Raw genomic sequence first — 24,127 nt, 5'->3', positions numbered from 1 at the left:
GTCATCAACTTTTCTCTTTTTAGCGTCTCATCACTTGTCGCTGTGCACCTTCACTCACAGGTTACACACGGACATACGTAGAAAAATAACACTTTTCAAAATAAAAGCAGCACAGTTGTATTGCGCGCACGACATAGATGTTTTTTAAACTTTATTTTGTAATTTGTGATTGCCGCTGTTCACATTCACTCACGCGCATACGTCCACACGGAAGTAATACAAATAACGATTTCCAAAACAAAAGCAGCACCGTTGTATTGCACACTCGACATAGATACTTTTTTAAATGTATTTTGTAATTTATGATTGGCCTCACGCGGGCCGGACAGGGACGCACAAATGGCCGGATGTGGCCCGCGGGCCGCAGAATGCCCAGGTCGGGTCTAGAGGGTAACTAGAAGGCAACAGAACACTTTGGCATACAGTTGCAGTAGAGAATGAACCAGCACTAAAGGGGGGGACAAGGTGGAAACATATGGAACTAATTAACAATGACGAACAGGTATGATGGCAGGACAAGGAATACTGTATAAAGTAAGGGCTTAACAAACAGGAAATATTGACAAAACAAGAGTACCAGGACAGGAAGTGATACTGATCACAGGAAAATACCAAACACAGTCCAAACTGTCTTGTGGGATAGTGACATTTCAACTACAAACCCCAATTCCATATGAGTTGGGAAATTGCGTTAGATGTAAATATAAACGGAATACAATGATTTGCAAATCATTTTCAACCCATATTCAGTTGAATATGCTACAAAGACAACATATTTGATGTTAAAACTGATAAACATTTATTTTTGCAAATAATCATTAACTTTAGAATTTGATGCCAGCAACACGTGACAAAGAAGTTGGGAAAGGTGGCAATAAATACTGATAAAGTTGAGGAATGCTCATCAAACACTTATTTGGAACATCCCACAGGTGAACAGGCATATTGGGAACAGGTGGGTGCCATGATTGGGTATAAAAGTAGATTCCATGAAATGCTCAGTCATTCACAAACAAGGACGGGGCGAGGGTCCCCACTTTGTCAACAAATGCGTGAGCAAATTGTTGAACAGTTTAAGAAAAACCTTTCTCAACCAGCTATTGCAAGGAATTTAGGGATTTGACCATCTACGGTCCGTAATATCATCAAAGAATTCAGACAATCTGGAGAAATCACTGCACGTAAGCAGCCAAGCCCGTGACCTTCGATCCCTCAGGCTGTACTGCATCAACAAGCGACATCAGTGTGTAAAGGATATCACCAAATGGGCTCAGGAACACTTCAGAAAACCACTGTCACTAAATACAGTTCGTCGCTACATCTGTAAGTGCAAGTTAAAACTCTCCTATGCAAGGCAAAAACCGTTTATCAACAACACCCAGAAACGCCGTCGGCTTCGCTGGGCCTGAGCTCATCTAAGATGGACTGATACAAAGTGGAAAAGTGTTCTGTGGTCTGACGAGTCCACATTTCAAATTGTTTTTGGAAACTGTGGACGTCGTGTCCTCCGGACCAAAGAGGAAAAGAACCATCCGGATTGTTATAGGCGCAAAGTTGAAAAGCTAGCATCTGTGATGGTATGGGGGTGTATTAGTGCCCAAGACATGGGTAACTTACACATCTGTGAAGGCACCATTAATGCTGAAAGGTACATACAGGTATTGGAGCAGCATATGTTGCCATCCAAGCAATGTTACCATGGACGCCCCTGCTTATTTCAGCAAGACAATGCCAAGCCACGTGTTACATCAACGTGGCTTCATAGTAAAAGAGTGCGGGTACTAGACTGGCCTGCCTGTAGTCCAGACCTGTCTCCCATTGAAAATGTGTGGCGCATTATGAAGTTTAAAATACCACAACGGAGACCCCCAGACTGTTGAACAACTTAAGCTGTACATCAAGCAAGAATGGGAAATAATTCCACCTGAGAAGCTTAAAAAATGTGTCTCCTCAGTTCCCAAACGTTTACTGAGTGTTGTTAAAAGGAAAGGCCATGTAACACAGTGGTGAACATGCCCTTTCCCAACTACTTTGGCACGTGTTGCAGCCATGAAATTCTAAGTTAATTATTATTTGCAAAAAAAAAAAAAAAGTTTATGAGTTTGAACATCAAATATCTTGTCTTTGTAGTGCATTCAATTGAATATGAGTTGAAAAGGATTTGCAAATCATTGTATTCCGTTTATATTTACATCTAACACAATTTCCCAACTCATATGGAAACGGGGTTTGTATTTTCATGTACTGTGTTTCCTCGATTATCGCGGGTGTTACGTACAAGACGCACCGTGCACGTGGTAAATGAATTTCCACAAAGTAGGGACGCTATTAATTTTAATAATTTTGTAAATATTATATGCGTTTAACATTTTTATAAGCCCACCACATACTTCCAATGCTCTTAAACACTTCATACACTCTAAAACTACATAATTTTAACTTGAAAACTCAAATCTCAATTTATTCAATGGTACTTTAAAATCTTCGATTCACTCTTGACTGCAGTAAGTAAACCGCAAAGTGGCGAGGGAACACTGTAGGACTTAATTCTGTCCATACAGAGATGAGGGGATTTTTTTTTCGATCAAATTAAGAAAGACACAAAAAAGGTTTGTTATAACCTAAAGGGCAATTAAAAAAAAAAAGAACAAATTAAGTTTAATGTGTGTGAGTGCTCACCTTGCATACTGCATCCAGGTCCCATGCAGGACTGAAAATCTTGAGTGTGGGGGCACGGAACGCTGAGGTCCAGCTGTGCCTTAAGCATCCTCTGTCTCATCCGTCTGCCTTTCTCACATGAGGCACTGCTGCAGGCCGACCAGGGCGACCAGCCGGAGTAAATACACGTCTCGGGGGTGTCATCTAGGACAGAAAATTTGAATGCCAATTTCATGGATGTCAAAAAAACATGCACTTTTTACATATCTTGTTTAATCCTTGAAAACATTTTTTGGATTCAAATCTGCATCTTTACATGACTGGTTAAATGTCTCGATGTGGTTTTTTTCTTTGTCTGGTTTGACAAGGATACATACGGGTGAGTTGTAAAAACTGGTTAAACATCCCAGAATCCATCATGTTACTTATTAGTTCATGAACTGCTTTCATGCAAATAGACACATTTTCTATTTTAGCTGTGAAGTTTTGTGATGAGTGAAATAGGTTGGTTGGTAGAGTGGCCGTGCCAGCAACTTGAGGGTTCCAGGTTTGATCCCCGCTTCCGCCATTCTAGTCACTGCTGTTGTGTCATACTTGCCAACCTTGAGACCTCCGATTTCGGGAGGTGTGTGTGTGGGGGGGAGGTGGGGGTTGTGTATGTGGTCGGGGGTGGGGCGGAGGCCTGGTTGGGGGAGGGGGGCGTGGTTGGGGTCGTGGTTCAGAGGGGAGGAGTATATTTACAGCTAGAATTCACCAAGTCAAGTAATTCATATATATATATATATATATATATATATATATATATATATATATATATATATATATATATATATATATATATATATATATCTACATCCTGAAAATATGCAAACAAAACTGTGTTTAGATGATTGATACTTCAAACTTGCATAAATAAATCTTAAGGAATATAACATAACTTGGCTTCTGTGAGCTTCAAAATGTAATGAATAAAATGCTAAAGTTGTTGATAAACAAGCAATTATTTTAATAATTAAATATGGTCATTTTAAATGAATTATTATGATCATTTAAAATGTATTATTTCAAATATGTTTATTTTAATGTATAATTCTATGGCTGGATGTAATAAGGAGTCAGAAAAAATACAAATAAAAACACAATTAATTTTGATGTTTTTAGCAAAATATAGTAAAAATGTTTTTATTTTTTTTATTTTTTTATTTAATAAATATATTAATTTTTAGGTAAGATAAACATAATAATACAATTTATCTCTAGTCTGGATGATTTAGTTCTTGTCACCCTGTTGTCCTCCCGTCTCTTCCCCAAGGATGGCTCCATGAGCTGGGCAAACGCCTGGAGATGCCCTATGTCAACAACACGGTCAGCGGCCCGTCGGTGCGCAGCTCGTACATCGCCGCACTCTACTTCACCCTCAGCAGCCTGACCAGCGTCGGCTTTGGCAACGTGTGCGCCAACACGGACGCCGAGAAGATCTTCTCCATCGGCACCATGCTCATCGGCGGTATGCCGGACGCCTCATATGGAATAACATGATTGGGCAGGCACGCTGTTTATATCGTGGGAAAGTGGACGTGAAAAAAGGCTGTCCTCACCCAGGTCCGCATGGAGCTAGAGGGGGAGATTTTCGGGAGAATATTTGTCCCGGGAGGTTTTCGGGAGAGGCGCTGAATTTCGGGAGTCTCCCGGAAAATTCGGGAGGGTTGGCAAGTATGCGTTGTGTCCTTGGGCAAAACACTTTACCCAACTGCTCCAAGTGCCACCCACACTGGTTTAAATGTAACTTAGATATTGGGTTTAACTATGTAAAGCGCTATGAGTCACTAGAGAAAAAGCGCTATGTAAATATAATTCACTTCACACTGATTTTGAATGTAATTAAAGCACATTAGACCAGGGGTGTCAAACTCATTTTTAGATCGGGGGCCACATGGAGAAAAATCTACTCCCAAGTGGACCGGACTGGTAAAATCACGGCACGATAACTTAAAAATAAAGACAACTTCAGATTGTTTTCTTTGTTTAAAAATAGAACAAGCACATTTTGAAATTGTACAAATCATAATGTTGTTGGGTTTTTTTTTTTTTAACTTTTTTTATTTGTCGTTATTTATATTTTCTGAATTAATTATGTGATAATGTTCATCAGTCAACTCATTGGTGTTAATTTTCAATCTATCAAGATAAAACAATTATATCAAAATCAACTTACAGTGTGTTATTTATGTAGTTTGATCATTTTCTTCGACTGATGTACTAACATCATGTGTTTTATTTTGTGAATATGTTTATTTTGTACATATGTAGCATCATTTACAGAGATACAACGAATTGCTTTTGCGACATCTAGTGGACACATTTAGAACAGCAGTTTCTTTCATTCAAAAATTTCAGGTTAATTTACTTAGCAAACTCATCCCACGGGCCGGATAAAACCTGTTCGCGGGCCTGACACCCCTGCATTAGAATGAAAGACAACAAATTCTTGTTTCTGGTATGGAGTCTGCCTACTGCAAGTGGTTCGTCCCTCATCACAAAACATAAGCTTGGTAGTTCAACCAGTGGTGTAAAAATGAAACGTGCATATAAGACAAGTTTAATTTATTTTCTATAGTGATGCAGTGATTGTGAATAATGTACCTTTCTCCGTTTCCTCTTGACCAATGTCCGCTACAATGTCATCAATGCTGTCTGGGACCACATTGCACTGCTCTCCCTGCATGCAGACAATGACAAGTATTATAACACAGTAATAATGCAATTGATGAATCATGACCGTATTGAAAACAGCGGAGAATACATTTTACCTTCCTAGCGATGCGTTCCACCACCAATCTGGCCACAGGTGTAATTGCCCCGCCCTCAGGGTCATAGAAGGGGCTCTGAGGGTGATCCAAACTAGTTAAAGGTCGGATCTTATCTTGAGGAATGGTGGGCTTGTTTGGTGACTAAAAAACACAAAACAAAACACACACAATACCTCTGAAGTAATTGTACAAAATAATACATAGGAAAAGTTATTTGAGATTCCCATCCAGTTATGTCAAAAGTGGAAGCAGCTGCACTCCATTCACTACACTTTCTGCGCCTGCATTCCAAGTGTGGCAAGTGGCCCATGCATAGCTTCATCATAAACACCATTTATGATTAATATCTGACCATATGGGGCAGATTTATTAACATTTTTTAAAATTATTGTGGCAAATCACAGACTGACCATCAAAGTTTGTCGCTATGTCCCGCCTAAATCTTATGGAGTCGGCTAAAATGCTTGGTATGTAAGTAAGTACATTTAGTTTATAAAGCGTTTTTTTTACGGATAATAATCTCAAAGTGCTCTACGAAACAGGTGAATTAAAACAGCAATGAAATAAAACAGCAATATCATAAAAATGATTTTAAAAATGTATAAAAATAAAGTGAACTTGTCCATTAACTAAATGCTTTTCTAAAAAGCAAAATCTTTAAATGTGTTTTAAAAGAGTCAACACAGTCAAGCTCACAGAGGGACTGGTGCAAGTCATTCCAGAGTCTGGGGGCTACAGCCTGGAATGCCAGGTCTCGCTGGGTTTTAAAATGAGCTTTTGGGATCTTTAGCAGACCCTGGCCTGAAGGCCGAGGGCTGCGCCAAGAAGTGTAGGGGCACAATAAATCAGCGATATACTTAGGGGCCCCACTATGCAACGCACGGAAAGTCAGGACTAAACGCTATACTAAATTTGACTGGGTGGGGGTAATGTGGGAAGCCACATTCTGTACAGTCTGAAGTCTTTTTAGAGTTGACTTGTTGAAACAAGTGAAAACAGAATTAAAATAGTCAATGCAAGACAAGATGAGTGAGTGAATGATCATTTCGAGTTCCGTTTTTTACAATAATTTTTTTCACTTTAGAGCTATTTCTCAGGTGATAAAAACAGTTTTGGTCAGTTGAGTATGGTGACCTCCTCTCTGAGCTGCCACCTTATCGTGGTAGAGGAGTTTGCGTGTCCCAATGATCCTAGGAGCTATGTTGTCCGGGGGCTTTCATGCCCCCTGGTAGGGTCTCCCAAGACAAACAGGTCCTAGGTGAGGGATCAGACAAAGAGCAGCTCGAAGACTTCTATGGGAATGAAACAACAAAGACTCAGAAATTCCCTTGCCCGGACGCGGGTCACCGGGGCCCCCCTCTGGAGCCAGGCCCGGAGTTGGGGCACGATGGCGAGCGCCTGGTGGCCGGGCCTGTCCCCATGGGGCCCGGCCGGGCACAGCCCGAAAAGGCAACGTGGGTCACTCCTCCAATGGGCTCACCACTCATGGGAGGGGCCATAGAGGTCGGGTGCAGTGTGAGCTGGGCGGCAGCCGAAGGCAGGGCACTTGGCGGTCCGATCCTCGGCTACAGAAGCTAGCTCTTGGGACGTGGAACGTCACCTCGCTGGGGGGGAAGGAGCCTGAGCTAGTGCGCGAGGTAGAGAAGTTCCGGCTAGATATAGTCGGACTCACCTCGACGCACAGCAAGGGCTCTGGAACCAGTTCTCTCGAGAGGGGTTGGACTCTCTTCCACACTGGCGTTGCACGCAGTGAGAGAAGACGAGCTGGGGTAGCAATTCTTGTTGCCCCCCGGCTCAAAGCCTGCACGTTGGAGTTCAACCCGGTGGGCGAGAGGGTAGCCTCCCTCCGCCTTCGGGTGGGGGGACGGGTCCTGACTGTTGTTTGTGCTTACGCACCAAACAGCAGTTCAGAGTACACACCCTTTTTGGATGCACTCGAGGGAGTACTAGAAAGTGCTCCCCCGGGTGATTCCCTTGTCTTACTGGGTGACTTCAACGCTCATGTTGGCAACGACAGTGAAACCTGGAGAGGCGTGATTGGGAAGAATGGCCGCCCGGATCTGAACCCGAGTGGTGTTTTGTTATTGGACTTTTGTGCTCATCACAGATTGTCCATAACAAACACCATGTTCAAACATAAGGGTGTCCATATGTGCACTTGGCACCAGGACACCCTAGGCCGCAGTTCCATGATCGACTTTGTAGTTGTGTCATCGGATTTGCGGCCTCATGTTTTGGACACTCGGGTGAAGAGAGGGGCGGAGCTTTCTACCGATCACCACCTGGTGGTGAGTTGGCTGCGATGGTGGGGGAGAATGCCGGACAGACCTGGCAGGCCCAATCGCATTGTGAGGGTCTGCTGGGAACGTCTGGCAGAGTCTCCTGTCAGAGAGAGTTTCAATTCCCACCTCCGGAAGAACTTTGAACATGTCACGAGGGAGGTGCTGGACATTGAGTCCAAGTGGACCATGTTCCGCGCCTCTATTGTCGAGGTGGCTGATTGGAGCTGTGGCCGCAAGGTAGTTGGTGCCTGTCGTGGCGGTAATCCTAGAACCCGTTGGTGGACACCGGCGGTGAGGGATGCCGTCAAGCTGAAGAAGGAGTCCTATCGGGTTCTTTTGGCTCATAGGACTCCGGAGGCAGAGGACAGGTACCGACAGGCCAAACGGTGTGCGGCTTCAGCGGTCGCAAAGGCAAAAACTCGGACATGGGAGGAGTTCGGGGAAGCCATGGAAAACGACTTCCGGACGGCTTCGAAGCGATTCTGGACCACCATCCGCCGCCTCAGGAAGGGAAAGCAGTGCACTGTCAACACCGTGTATGGTGCGGATGGTGTTCTGCTGATCTCGACTGCGGATGTTGTGGATCGGTGGAGGGAATACTTCGAAGACCTCCTCAATCCCACCAACACGTCTTCCTATGTGGAAGCAGTGCCTGGGGAATTCTGTGGTGGGCTCTCCTATTTCTGGGGCTGAGGTTGCTGAGGTAGTTAAAAAGCTCCTCGGTGGCAAGGCCCCGGGGGTGGATGAGATCCGCCCGGAGTTCCTTAAGGCTTTGGATGCTGTGGGGCTGTCTTGGTTGACAAGACTGCAGTATCGCGTGGACATCGGGGGCGGTACCTCTGGATTGGCAGACCAGGGTGGTGGTTCCTCTCTTTAAGAAGGGGAACCGGAGGGTGTGTTCCAACTATCGTGGGATCACACTCCTCAGCCTTCCCGGTAAGGTTTATTCAGGTGTACTGGAGAGGAGGCTACGCCGGATAGTCGAACCTCGTATTCAAGAGGAACAGTGTGGTTTTCGTCCTGGTCGTGGAACTGTGGACCAGCTCTATACTCTCGGCAGGGTCCTTGAGGGTGCATGGGAGTTTGCCCAACCAGTCTACATGTGCTTTGTGGACTTGGAGAAGGCATTCGACCGTGTCCCTCGGGAGGTCCTGTGGGGAGTGCTCAGAGAGTATGGGGTATCGGACTGTCTGATTGTGGCTGTCCGCTCCCTGTACGATCAGTGTCAGAGCTTGGTCCGCATTGCCGGCAGTAGGTCGGACACGTTTCCAGTGAGGGTTGGACTCCGCCAAGGCTGCCCTTTGTCACCGATTCTGTTCATAACTTTTACGGACAGAATTTCTAGGCGCAGTCAAGGCGTTGAGGGGATCCGGTTTGGTGGCTGCAGGATTAGGTCTCTGCTTTTTGCGGATGATGTGGTCCTGATGGCTTCATCTGGCCAGGATCTTCAGCTCTCGCTGGATCGGTTCGCAGCCGATTGTGAAGCGACTGGGATGAGAATCAGCACCTCCAAGTCCGAGTCCATGGTTCTCGCCCGGAAAAGGGTGGAGTGCCATCTCCGGGTTGGGGATGAGACCCTGCCCCAAGTGGAGGAGTTCAAGTACCTAGTAGTCTTGTTCACGAGTGGGGGAAGAGTGGATCGTGAGATCGACAGGCGGATCGGTGCGGCATCTTCAGTAATGCGGACACTGTATCGATCCGTTGTGGTAAAGAAGGAGCTGAGCCGGAAGGCAAAACTCTCAATTTACCGGTCGATCTACGTTCCCATCCTCACCTATGGTCATGAGCTTTGGGTTATGACCGAAAGGACAAGATCACGGGTACAAGCGGCCGAAATGAGTTTCTTCCGCCGGGTGGCGGGGCTCTTTCTTAGAGATAGGGTGAGAAGCTCTGTCATCCAGGGGGAGCTCAAAGTAAAGCCGCTGCTCCTCCACATCGAGAGGAGCCAGATGAGGTGGTTCGGGCATCTGGTCAGGATGCCACCCGAACGCCTCCCTAGGGAGGTGTTTAGGGCACGTCCAACCGGTAGGAGGCCACGGGGAAGACCCAGGACACGTTGGGAAGACTATGTCTCCCGGCTGGCCGGGGAACGCCTCGGGATACCCCGGGAGGAGCTGGACGAAGTGGCTGGGGTGAGGAAAGTCTGGGCTTCCCTGCTTAGGCTGCTGCCCCCGCGACCCGACCTCGGATAAGCGGAAGAAGATGGATGGATGGATGGAGTATGGTGACCCTCCATAGACATTGACCAATGAAACACAACCTCAAGGTTTCTGAGGCTGCTTTTAACATATGCACCCAGAACACCAAGGGAGTTCTTAATCAGGATGATCTTTTTATCGGGAGCAATGATCAGCGATTCCGTTTTGTTTGAATTTATCTGAAGGAAATTCAAAGACAACCAAATGATTAATGACAAATTATAAAAAAACATTTTAAAAATTACCAAAACTATCAACCGTCCAAAAAGCAACAGGTATAATAAAAATAAAACAGGCCCCAGCACAAAGCCCTGAGCAACTCCACAATACAGGTTAGACACTGTGGACATGACATCATTAAAAGCAACAATAAAGATTATTTCATTTATATAAGAAGTAAACCACACAAGAATATCACCAGAAAACCCCATCTCAGATTTGAGTCAATTGATCAGTATACTGTGATCCACATGATCAAAGACAGATGTCCATCTATCCATCCATGTTCTACCGCTTGTCCCTTTTGGGGTCGCGGGGAGTGCTGGAGCCTATCTCAGCTGCATTCGGGCGGAAGGCGGCGTACACCCTGGACAAGTCGCCATCTCATCACAGGGCCAACACAGATAGACAGACAACATTCACACTCACATTCACACACTAGGACCAATTTAGTGTTGCCAATCAACCTATCAAATCGAGTAAAACCAAAACTGTAGCGACCAGAGTCAGCGGCCATCATCATGTCACTGGAAACTTTCAAAAGAGCAGTTTGGGTAAAGTGGATTGACCCGAAGCCAGATTGATATTTATCATAAACATCATGCTGTTCCAAAAATGGGGTTAGCTGCTAAGCTACCATTTTTTCCATAATTTTCTACATGAAGGGAAGTTTTGATATAGGGCCGGTAATTTATAGGCTCCACTGGATCAAGATTAGGGTTTTTAAGAATGAGATTCACCACAGTATGTTTAAAAAACCTAGGGATCAAGCCAGACTGAAGTGAAAGGTTTATTATTTTACGGCAATTACGCTCGTGCCCGCTGTCACTGTTACCGTGACTTTCATTTTTAAAGTAATCTTTATTTAGATAACGATGTAATATAAAACACAACATACAAAATAGTCCTTCGAAACCACTGTCACCATGATGACACGTGACTGTCACATGCACTGTACAGAAACCCAAACGTTCTGCTTGGAAGTCTTAAATTAAAAAAAAAAAAAACTAATCTATTTTTGTTCCTACTCTATTTGCATCAATTAAAAGATGTACTTTTTGTGTTAGCCTGCAGTGAAATGCCCAGTTTAAAAAAGTAACATTTATTACTAGGGATGATGCTCAAAACCGGTTTTCCCGGTTGTTCGATAAGAAAAGAACCGAGTCCTCGGACTCGAATCCCTTTTTGAGAACCGGTACCTGTTATCGAGACCACTATAGTAAAGAAAAAGAGTTGGTTCTTTATTCAAATCCCTTCCCACAGGAAATGCCCTGTAGGACGCAATGTTATGCCCATTTGATTGTAGACTCTTACTGACACCTTGTGGCGATATAAAAATATTACGCGTCATTAGTTTGGGCACTTACGGGTTGGCGAGTCAGTTCAGTTCATGAGACAATTGAGAAGTAGACAAGTTGTGTTAGCTCCTACAAGCCTTGGAAAAGATAAGTCTGTAAGTAAACTGTTTAACTTGTTTATATAACTCAATATTAAGGTGGAAAGTGTTTCAATTTGATAGTAAGATGTCTATTGAAAAACGATTTTTGTGCACTGTTTCAATGGATGTTTTGAGGACTTAAAATGGCTGCCAGTCATATATTTCCACCATCGAAATAGTTTTAACACTCAGAAGTATTTGTTTGATAATAGTACTGTATATTTGTGTGAAGCTAATATTTACATATTGTGTATTACATTTCAGTATGTTAATTGAATCACATAGCTTATACATTTGTCATTGTGTGTATTTCAGTTTAAAAAAAACAAAAAAACTGTCCAGTGCAAGACAAAAGTAAAGATAGGAAAAGACAAAGCAAGATCAACAACAACTTTATTAGACGTCTTGGATTGTTTGTTAGCTGTCTGCCAAGCTGTATAACCTCAACACGTATAGTGAGGGCAGAACAGGCAATTTGCAATAATTGCCAGGCTTCGCTCTCATGTAAGGGAAGAAGAATTGTTGATTGATGACTGTGGTGTTCTTAGTGTCACAGTGTGTGTAGTTAGTATGTTCCAATAGCAGCAGAAGTGCACTTTTTGGAGAGCTGTATTATTTTCAGTTTTGTGCCCAAGGGACTGATTTTATTTAACACTATATTATTATTTATACACCTATAGTGATCACAGAGACAGGTTGTTTTTGTGTTACTGTACATATTTGTTATTTTTTTGTTTGTTTTTTTAGGGGGGTAATTTTATTTTATTTTTTTCTTATAAAATAACAGTGAGCTTTTGTTAAACCAAATATTGTGTTTTTTTCCATATACAACAACCTGGTACCTGGAATCGATAAGAGAATCGATAAGGAATCGGTTCGATAAGAGGATTCGATAATGGGCTCGAACTCGATAATTTCTTATCAAACATCATCCCTATTTATTACAAATATACTCGTTGGAATTCAGTTGCGCCCACTTGAGGCATTCAATGCAATGACAGTAGAGTGAAAGTGACTGACATTTATACTCGCTATTATTTTAATCTACCCCTTTTTTTTTCATATTATTATCCACTTTTGCTATTTTGTATGTTTTTTTATACAAAATATTAAACCATTTAATAAGCACAACACGTGACATTGCAGAAACGCACTGTCGTAAAAATTGCAAGTGAAGAAAGTGACATAGTATTTGCACATGTGGTACCAAATATGTGGTAGGGACATGAAATAGGTTATTGAGACTTTTTTGTGTGTCGTATCATGTCACACGTGTCCACCAAATTTCATGAGGATCCATTAAACTTGTGGCAAGGTCTATTTCTTCTCTTCTTTATTTTTTATGTAAAGGCAGCAATACTGAATGAGTTCCAAGAAGGGCTTTCGCACTGCTATTACTTTGTGCTCAGGGCCAAACGAGTACTGTTTATAAAAGTGAGATTATTGGAGGTCTAAAATAACATTGAAAAGCAATCAAATAACTATCTCACTTATGTAGATTCCTATTTGGTAGGGCAGTGGTCTTTTCTGGATATCAAGTCCTCATTTTTTTTAATCAAATATCAGCGTCTATGTTCTCATTCATCCAGGTCAATGTATTCTTAGGGCATTCAATCGACTGCAAGTAGACTGTTCAGTTTGTCTTAGAAGACGTTTCGCTTCTTATACGATCAGGATCCATCAGTTCATCCTCAGACTATGATTGGACAGATGTAGTTAGTCCCCAAGGACTACATCTGATAAATTGGTCAGACCAAGCATTCTCGGACAAAAGGTGCAACGTCAAAGATTGAATGCCCTGAGAAAATCCTTGTCTATGTTTGCTGATTTACCCTCAACAGTGACATAATTGGGGACATCTGATCAATCTGATGAGACCAACAATATGTACTAACCACTACATCCAACATCTACATGTGTGAAGTAAAAAGTGTTAAATCCCATTACTTCATACGAGATACCACTGTCAGTGCCAGCATCCCAGGGAATCAGCTCTGTCTCCAGTCGTTGGACCCAGCCGCAATCCTTGGTACAAAGGTCCTCTCCTGATAGACCCACGTTCCAATCAGGACTAGGCCCCAGCATGGTGAGGAAGGACATCAAGTGGCGAGTTTGGTCCACGGAGAACTCTGCAGATGGAGCGGCACGCCTGTGGAGAAAAAGGGAAGGAAATTAGTTCTAAAGACGGTCCATCAACCTATTTTCTAGACCATTTATTTTAGGTCACAGGGAAGATAGAGTGGGGAACATACAGTGGCTTAAGATTTTACACACTATTGATGACAATGTAAGAAAATATTAATTGAAACTGTGGTGTTTGTACATACTAATGGCTTAAGTTAAACAATGGTAGAGAACATTATATAAAGGTAATTTAATATCCCTCTATTCAGACTTTTTTTTTTTACAAGGTACAGTTCTTTGGATAATTCTTGTCCAGCTCTGCATGACACCTTCACTTTTATTTCTGTAATTTCTTGTTCCCGCCTGCGTTTCCTTTCATCCATCCCAAGATTGTGTTACTTTCAGTAATAGGTGGAATAATTAGGCACACCCACAGCTACTGAAAAAGCAGCAAAGCTTTTAAGCGCAGCTGCTGCAACAGGAATACGGATCTCTACACAACTCCATGTGTGCTGTATCTTTCAGTACTTAGAGCTGCTTATACCCAGTGATGGGCAAGCTACTTGGAAAATCTACTTTAATGCTTTTAGTGCCATTTTTAAAGCCACTAAGTGGCATGTGATTTGACCACAATGAAAAAGACTGAAAACATTTCCAGGAGTCTGGGGGACGAAGGCCCCCAGCCAGGTCCAGGGCGGTGCCCTGGTGGGGGGGACAAGGGGCCCCCCGAAGCTCCTGGTCTTTCACCAATTTAACATGCTAAAATTAACAAAGACAGCACCATTTGAAGAAAATATTTTAGTGTTTAAAGACATGAAAACATCATTAATAGAACATACCTTGCTTCAAGTTGTTTCATATGTTTTTGGCGTTTCGCATGTATTTCCAAAGCCTTGAAACCTCGTGATCCATAGTCAATATTATCATGACACCACGTGCACAAAACCTTTCCGGGACGATCGATTTTCCGAATAAAATCACCGAACAAAGTCGTAACTTCCTTCTTCCCAACAGTATCAGTGATTTCCCTTTCCATCCAGTCCCATCGAAACTTATTTTTGACATGTTTATCAATTTCTTTTACTCGTAAAGCGTCCTTTCTCTCGAGAACCGACATCGTTTACATATGGAAAATGGCGGTAATAACCATTATGAATGATGACGTTATTAACGTCATCATTCATAACAGATGTCCTGATTGGTCACAAGGAACATATCGACCAATCAACTACGGCGTAATATAAACTACGTCTCGAATCTTGATTTAGGGTCGGGAAAAAAACGGAAAAACAGGAGATAATTTTTTTTTTTTCCCGAGATTAAAAAAGACGGAATTCCGACTTTAGACGGAAAAATCACATGCCTGCCATATTGCCCATTTCTGACTGCGTATGGTTATCATAAATAGTCAAAAGCTTACAATTGTCTGTATACACACAAACGTTTGACAATGTACTGTTGAACAGTTGAAAAAGTTTACATTAACTGTTACTATCTAGTGAATTAGAATTGGCTCACAAGACTGTTTCATCAGAGAATTTATTCTTATTTATTTATTTTTCTGTAGTAGCATCCGGTGTTCTGACATTTTCTGACATCTGTAGACAATAGCCAATTAAAACGTTCCGCCTGTTAATCATCACACTGTACCTTCAATCAAAATGATTAAAGGGGAAATGCACTTAAGCCATCTAAATAAACATCCAACTCTAAATTAGTTAACCAATATAATATAGCCATAAATGTTATCTCTTTTAAACAAGCGGAAAACATGCATATCCTCTAAAAGTATGACTTATGATAGCCACAAACTGGTGAATATGTTTTTTAATCAGGATATTATTTTTTTTTTTACAAACAATAGTTATACGGTTTTATGGAATAATAAATGAACATCATACTAGTAATGAAAATGATGCATGTGTTCAGAAATGGATGATTGATTTAAACAGGTTTTTTTTGTAATCTTTTTGCCTTTATTAGTTGATCATGGTTACAATCAGAATAAAATGGGGCAACAATACAATACTATCATATACAATACAACAAACTATAAACACAAATATTAGGCAATAAATTAAAAAGTCAAAATAAGTAAACAAACGCTAAGTAATTTAAATTGAGAGCCAGTAGGCTCTCAATTTAAATTAGTTGGCTTTTATCCCCCAAAGCCCTCCTGTGCCCAAGTACAATATTTACCAAGTTCATGAACAATATAATATATGTCATGTTTAAACATAACACAGATATTTGTGAAAACAGCCAAAGGAAAAATATTGCACTTACCATGTCATTTATTATATCATTATATAACTATTATTTATAGACCTAAACATATAAACAACCACAACTACAAGTTCTAAGTTTACTTGTCAGCTTTGATTGCAATATACTGTCTTACTTTAAACCCAAATAAGTCACTCTTCAGATCAGACATCAGCTTGATTTAAACAGTTTTGAAAAATACATGTCATGCCAATAAGTTGCATCAACAATATGCAGTCAATTTACCATTTGGAATAGATTGCATTTTACACCCTCGCAGATGTTTAAAGTGGGTACATTAGCTCGCAAGTTAAGTATAACGTGTCAGGCAGCTGAAGGAACTACAAAGTTTGTATTATTAATTTATTGTGGGAATCTCAGTGAATACGAGTTGCGGTCTTTTGTGAGAATGTCATGTGAGGTGCATCATCTCGAATTACAAACTTGTTTCAAATGAGCCGTTTGGAATTCGAGACAATTCTGACGTATTTTGCCTTAGTTACAGCCGCAGATATCTCCATATATAGTAGATGTTTACCCAAAGTGCTTTGCGAGAGTCTGCCATTTTTTACTCAGTTGTAGTCAATGAGTTCCTTATTTTTTTCTTTTTCTTCTTGTTGTTGGGCAGACTAGCTTGTACATGCACGTGCATGCTAAAATCCTCCGTCAATGCCATTTATAATAAAAGTAGTGTATTGTTCCAACTTATATATGTCAGTAGATTTGATATGGAAGCGCTAAAAATTTCAACATGGCTTTTGAGGTGGCGAGGGAGTCGAAGGGGGCTTGTTGTGGAGGAGGGCTTCAGCACATAAATAAGACGGCCCACAAATTGGTGCATTCTGCAGAGACAGTCAGAAAACGCCTTGAAAATGGTCTGTAAAACAAAGTCCATGCAAAATTTTGACCTAAAAATAATTATATTTTATACAGACCACAAGAAAGTGTTTTAAAAGTCGGAAAAAATCGTAATGTGACCCCTTTAAGCAACACGGAAGATACGTTTTGGCTTCACGAAATGGAAATATCTGAACCTATTATACAAACCCTGTTTCCATATGAGTTGGGAAATTGTGTTAGATGTAAATATAAACGGAATTCAATGATTTGCAAATCCTTTTCAACCCATATTCAATTGAATGCACTACAAAGACAAGATATTTGATGTTTAAACTCAAAAACTTTATTTTTTTTTTGCAAATAATATTTAACTTAGAATTTCATGGCTGCAACACGTGCCAAAGTAGTTGGGAAAGGGCATGTTCACCACTGTGTTACATTGCCTTTCCTTTTAACAACACTCAGTAAAGGTTTGGGAACTGAGGAGACACATTTTTTAAGCTTCTCAGGTGGAATTCTTTCCCATTCTTGCTTGATGTACAGCTTAAGTTGTTCAACAGTCCGGGGGTCTCCGTTGTGGTATTTTAGGCTTCATAATGCGCCACACATTTTCAATGGGAGACAGGTCTGGACTACAGGCAGGCCAGTCTAGTACCCGCACTCTTTTACTATGAAGCCACGTTGATGTAACACGTGGCTTGGCATTGTCTTGCTGAAATAAGCAGGGGCGTCCATGGTAACGTTGCTTGGATGGCAACATATGTTGCTCCAAAACCTGCATGTGCCTTTCAGCATTAATGGCGCCTTCACAGATGTGTAAGTTACCCATGTCTTGGGCACTAATACACCCCCATTCCATCACAGATGCTGGCTTTTCAACTTTGCGCCTATAACAATCCGGATGGTTCTTTTCCTCTTTGGTCCGGAGGACACGACGTCCACAGTTTCCAAAACCAATTTGAAATGTGGACTCGTCAGACCACAGAACACTTTTCCACTTTGTATCAGTCCATCTTAGATGAGCTCAGGCCCAGCGATGCCGACGGCGTTTCTGGGTGTTGTTGATAAACGGTTTTTGCCTTGCATAGGAGAGTTTTAACTTGCACTTACAGATGTAGCGACCAACTGTAGTTACTGACAGTGGGTTTCTGAAGTGTTCCTGAGCCCATGTGGGGATATCCTTTACATACTGATGTCGCTTGTTGATGCAGTACAGCCTGAGGGATCGAAGGTCACGGGCTTAGCTGCTTACGTGCAGTGATTTCTCCAGATTCTCTGAACCCTTTGATGATATTACGGACCGTAGATGGTGAAATCCCTAAATTCCTTGCAATAGCTGGTTGAGAAAGGTTTTTCTTAAACTGTTCAACAATTTGCTCACGCATTTGTTGACAAAGTGGTGAACCTCGCCCCATCCTTGTTTGTGAATGACTGAGCATTTCATGGAATCTACTTTTATAACCAATCATGGCACACACCTGTTCCCAATTTGCCTGTTCACCTGTGGGATGTTCCAAATAAGTGTTTGATGAGCATTCCTCAACTTTATCAGTATTTATTGCCACCTTTCCCAACTTCTTTGCCACATGTTGCTGGCATCAAATTCTAAAGTTAATGATTATTTGCAAAAAAAAAAAAAGTTTATCAGTTTGAACATTAAATATGTTGTATTTGTATCATATTCAACTGAATATGGGTTGAAAATGATTTGCAAATCATTGTATTCCATTTAGATTTAAATCTAACACAATTTCCCAACTCATATGGAAACGGGGTTTGTACATAGTAACATTATCCTCTTAATTCAATACACACACATCATAACAAGCTTGCAGACGAGTGTTAACTACGCCGACCATTTGGAGTTTTCCCTTGTGTTGTATGCAAGCTTGTTATGATGTAAACATTGTCAAATTAAGGCTTGAATGTGATCTTGCCACTGATGTTTAGAGTTGTCACAAGTAAATCTCAGGTGTCTCCATCTTTGTGGGTGATGTTTTAGCTTATGCCAGTGGTTCATGCCTCTTTTAATGGATAGAATAGACTCGTTTTTATGTATCGCTTTTGTAGACACCCAAAGTGCTTTGCAGTGAGACTCATCATTAATTCAGTCCACATTTACACAATGGTGGTGGGAAACGACATTTTTAGCCACAGTTGCCCTTGTACAGAATGACAGAAATGCAGCTGCCAGTTTGCGCCATTGTCCCTACCGACCACCACCAAACATTCATTCACATTCATACACCAGAGTGATCGACACTCGGAGCACAATGGTTGAAATGTCTTGCCCAAGGACACAAGGACCGTGACTAGGATGACGGAAGCTCGATTCATAACAGAAACCCTCAAGTGTCAACCATCTGAGCTACACCGCCCCTAACGGAACCCATTTGTGTGTGTGTGCGCACCAGTGTGTGTGATGCACTGTGCACTTTTGAAATTAATAGGCTCAATTACACTATTATTGTTGCAACATTTTTGAATTAACTGAGTAGAACTATACTTACCGCATGTACGAATTTAAAATGTATGAAAGTGACAGACTATCTTTGAATCTCAGTAAAACTAAAAGATTGCTATTTCGTAACAGTAGAAGGGAAACCCATCTTTCCATCTTTTTCCGCTTATCTGAGGTCGGGTCGCAGTGACAGTAGCCTAAGCAGAGAAGCCCAGACTTCTCGAGTCTTTCCCTGGCCAGCTTGGAGACATAGTCTCCCCAATGTGTCTTCTCCGAGGTGTTCTACCTGGAGGGCATCCTAACCAGATATCTCCTCTCGATGTGGAAGAGCTTACTTTTATCTCCTCCTGAATTACACAGCTTCTCACCCTATCTCTAAAGGAGAGCCCCGCCACCCGACGGAGAAAACTTATTTCGGCCGCTTGTACCTGTGATCTTGTCCTTTCGGTCACAACCCAAAGCCTGTGACCATAAGTGAGGATAGGAACGTAGATCGACCGGAAAATTGAGAGCTTTGCCTTCCGGCTCAGCTCCTTCTTCATCATGTCGGCTCGATACACTGTCCGCATCACTGCAGATGCTGCATTGAGCCGCCTGTCGATCTCACGATCCACTCTCCCCTCACTTGTGAGCAAGACTCTGAGGCACTTAGACTACTCCTCCACTTGTGGGAAAATCTCCTCTCCAACCAGGAGATGGCCCCCCACCATTTTCTGGTCGGGAATCATGGACTCGGACTTGGAGGTGAGGATTCTCATCTCAATTGCTTCACATTCAGATGAGAACCGATCCAATGAGAGCTGAAGATCTTAGCCAGATAAAGCCATCAGGACCACATCATCTGCAAAAAGCAGAGACCTAATCCTACAGCCGCTAAAGTGGATACCCTCAACGCCCTGACTACGCCTAGAAATTCTGTCCATAAAACTTATGAACAGAATTGTTGACAAAGGGTTTACTTTGATCTGCTCCTGAATTACAGAGCTTCTCACCCTATCTCTAAAGAAGAGCCCCGCCGACTAAAAGAGAATCTAACCCTCACCTCGGCAACCTCAGCCCCAGAAATGGGAGAGCCCACCACAGATTCCCCAGGCACTGCTTAAGTGTAAGAAGAAGTGTAAGTGGGATTGAGAAGGTCTTCGAAATATTCCCTCCACCGATCTACAACAACCCGAGTCAATGTCAGAAGCACCAGCACCACCACAGTGTTGACAGTGCACTGCTTCACCCTCCTGAGGCGGCAAATGGTGATCCAAAATTCAAAGCCGTGCGGAAGTCATTTTCCATGGCTTCGCCAAACTTCTCCAATGTCCGAGTAGAAGAGAATGTCAAAACAAAAATACAAATAGACAGTGTTGAAAGTAAAGGGTAAAAAAAATATTTTTTGGGCACAATAATAGACGATAAAATGAACTTCAAATCTCATTTAAATACTATTTCAAAAAAACATAAGGTGGCAAGAAATACGTCAATAATGGCTTGAGAACTTATTTATGGATTTAAATTGTGTACAAATTGAGAATAAAAAAAGAACACATTTGTTCGTAATTGCTATGAAATGGAACATGGGTTTGATTAAAAAAGATCAGCTTCTTCCTACTCTTTTTCGGATATGTTGTAATGAGAAATAGAAGACGAAACTGAAAATATGTGATGTATCATATTGTAACAGTAAGCATGTTCAAAATAAACTCAAACCATGAACTATAAACCTTTAATTTGCCGACTTACTGCTGATCATTTTCTGAGAAACTATAGTTATAATCACATGTCTCTCACGTCCAGTGGTCACAGTGATAGGGTTTTACTTACATGTTGAGCGGCTGCCACGCAGGCCACTGCGCTTTGGTTTTAATGACAGTCAGTACTTCATCTCCCTACGTAGGCAGAAAGAAAGGAAAAAGGAGAAATTAAATAAAGTGACAGAAAAAGTGTCGCACATTTCACTGACATAAGAGTCTTGACAAAGTGTAATGCACTATGATGATATTGGACTGTGCTTTATTCTGATATAGTTGTTTCTGTGACAAACCCTACTGCAGACACAGTACCTTGACACCCTCTGATTTGATTGACAATGCAGGTACTGCACAGTACATTAAAGGCCTAATGAAACCCACTACTACCGACCACGCAGTCTGATAGTTTATATATTAATGATGAAATCTTAACATTGCAACACATGCCAATACGGCCGGGTTAGCTTACTAAAGTGCAATTTTAAATTTCGAGCGAAATTTCCTGCTGAAAACGTCTCGGTATGATGACGTCAGCGCATGATGTCACGGATTGTGGAGGACATTTTGGGACAGCATGGTGGTCATCTATTAAGTCGTCTGTTTTCATCGCAAAATTCCACAGTATTCTGAACATCTGTGTTGGTGAATCTTTTGCAATTTGTTAAATGAACAATGGAGACAGCAAAGAAGAAAGCTGTAGGTGGGAAGCGGTGTATTGCGGGCGGCTGCAGCAACACAAACACAGCCGGTTTTTCATTGTTTACATTCCCGGAAGATGACAGTCAAGCTTTACCATTGGCCTGTGGAGAACTGGGACAACAGAGACTCTTACCAGGAGGACTTTGAGTTGGATGCGCAGACACGGTACCGTGAGTACGCATGCAACTGCGGCTTCCAAACATTTGATCGCTTGCCCGTACGTGCGTGCCGCTATGTGCATGTCACGTACGTAACTTTGGGGACTTTGGGAAATATATGTGCTGTATGAACTTTGGGGAGGTGAACGGTACTTTGGGCTGTGGGATTGAGTGTGTTGTGCAGGTGTTTGAGTTGTATTGGCGGGTTATACGGACGGGAGGGGGGAGGTGTTTGTTATGCGGTATTCATTTGTGGCATATTAAATATAAGCCTGGTTGTGTTGTGGCTAATAGAGTATATATATGTCTTGTGTTTATTTACTGTTTTAGTCATTCCCAGCTGAATATCAGGTCCCACCCGCCTCTCACAGCATCTTCCCTATCTGAATCGCTCCAAATACCCTCTAGTCCTTCACTCTCACTTTCCTCATCCACAAATCTTTCATCCTCGCTCAAATTAATGGGGAAATCGTCGCTTTCTCGGTCCGAATCGCTCTCGCTGCTGGTGGCCATGATTGTAAACAATGTGCGGATGTGAGGAGCTCCACAACCTGTGACGTCACGCTACTCGTCTGCTACTTCCGGTACAGGCAAGGCTTTTTTATCAGCGACCAAAAGTTGCAAACTTTATCGTCGATGTTCTCTACTAAATCCTTTCAGCAAAAATATGGCAATATTGCAAAATGATCAAGTATGACACATAGAATGGACCTGCTATCCCCGTTTAAATAAGAAAATCGCATTTCAGTAGGCCTTTAAGTGCGGTAAATCATGAATGTCTTACTCAGACAAAAATAGGGTGAGAAATGATTGATTTACTGTGGTCCAGCTATTGATTGGATTAGCAAAATAAAATGTCTAAACACAAGTGTGTGTGGAAGTAAGTGTTAGTGGGAGGTTGTACTGTTGTTGAGTGGTGTGTATAAAACACATTTAGATTCTAGCCATCTTGTCAACAGAAGCTACTTCTGACCTCCTATGCCACTCCACCCCATCAACAACACACAAATGCACTCACAAAAGGGCACATCAAGACAGTTATGCTAATACATATGGAAGGTCAGGAGCATAAAATATGGCATGGAGGGCAATCCTGTATGTTTTAGACTCTTTCTCTATAAGTTTAGACCATACCTACCAGCATGCGCATTTTAAATTAGGGACATTTCCCGAAAAAAGGTGAACAATAAGGAAATTAACACACCTCACAGATAACAAGATGTGTGACGATGTTTCTCCAATCGTTGCTAAGTTGCTGTTTATTCATGAAAGTTAAAACACAAGAAAGATGCGAAAACTGGAGGGCCCTAGTAAATAAGGTAAATGTCATCAATCACTGAAGACAAAGGCGGAACATTAACACTAATGTGGAGTACGACATGAAGCTAAGCTACAAACATAATCAGTGTGCATGTTCAAGTGGTTGGCTGTGTGCACTGGCTAAACACAGATATTTTGTACCGTCTGTACACAACAACCTAAGGACTTGGTAATGCATCAGGCCTGTGTCAGGTTTAACGTGACACAGTCACCTGAGGAAACATTGTGTCATACAGGCACACAGCAACAGATGATGATGGGAAGTTGTTCCCCAGACTTACAAAACTGCGAATACCAACTGCCCATATATGTGGTGGAAGTTTATTTTTTTTAACTTTTATTAAATTGATGTATAAAGTACAACGTATGTAAAGTCATACCAGATTTATTACATCTATACGTTATGTTACTGTGTCTTACAAACATGAAGTCCAACTTCAAACCTTTGTCTTGACTTTTAGACTTAGACTTAGACTTAGACATTCTTTTATTGTCAATCAAATTTTAACTTTACAGTACAGATAAAAACGGAATGTTGTTGCATTAGCTCGTTATAGTGCAGGATAAAAGAGTGATAAGGTGCATATATAAATAGATTACTGTACAGATAAATATATTGCACTTTTGCATATGCATCCACATTTATGGATGTATGTTATATTGTCTTTATATTCCAGCGAGTCAATCCGTTTTTTGTGGGGAATTGAGGGGATTATTATGATGCGTTCAAGAGTCTAATGGCCTCTCTGCGTTTTCTCCCCCTCTGTGTTCATTTTGTCTCGTGTTCCTTGTCGTTCCAGTAGCATTTTTCCGTTCCAGTGTTACGAGCAGTGTGTCTCGTCTCCCCGTATTCCCTCTGGTTCCCTGGCTGCCTCTTGGATTTCGACCTCCCGCCTTGACACGGACTTTCTCTCCT

The 24,127-nt window shown here is 41.8% G+C and overlaps 1 protein-coding gene across 1 annotated transcript in view; it reads right to left on the bottom strand.

Moving 5' to 3' along the window:
• The window catches only part of spon1b (spondin 1b), a 180,403-nt gene that overhangs the window by 42,766 nt on the left and 113,510 nt on the right, over positions 1–24,127 (bottom strand). The window contains exons 7-11 of the mRNA XM_061969800.2: positions 21,108–21,172; positions 13,553–13,754; positions 5,469–5,609; positions 5,302–5,377; positions 2,680–2,862 (exon numbers count right to left, since the gene is read on the bottom strand). Coding sequence (XP_061825784.2) covers positions 2,680–2,862; positions 5,302–5,377; positions 5,469–5,609; positions 13,553–13,754; positions 21,108–21,172 — 667 coding nt within the window. The remainder of the gene's footprint in view (positions 1–2,679; positions 2,863–5,301; positions 5,378–5,468; positions 5,610–13,552; positions 13,755–21,107; positions 21,173–24,127) is intronic.

The sequence above is a fragment of the Nerophis lumbriciformis genome, linkage group LG10, assembly GCF_033978685.3.
Source record: "Nerophis lumbriciformis linkage group LG10, RoL_Nlum_v2.1, whole genome shotgun sequence".
Classification (NCBI taxonomy): domain Eukaryota; kingdom Metazoa; phylum Chordata; class Actinopteri; order Syngnathiformes; family Syngnathidae; genus Nerophis; species Nerophis lumbriciformis.
This window is presented reverse-complemented; position numbering and strand designations above follow the sequence as displayed.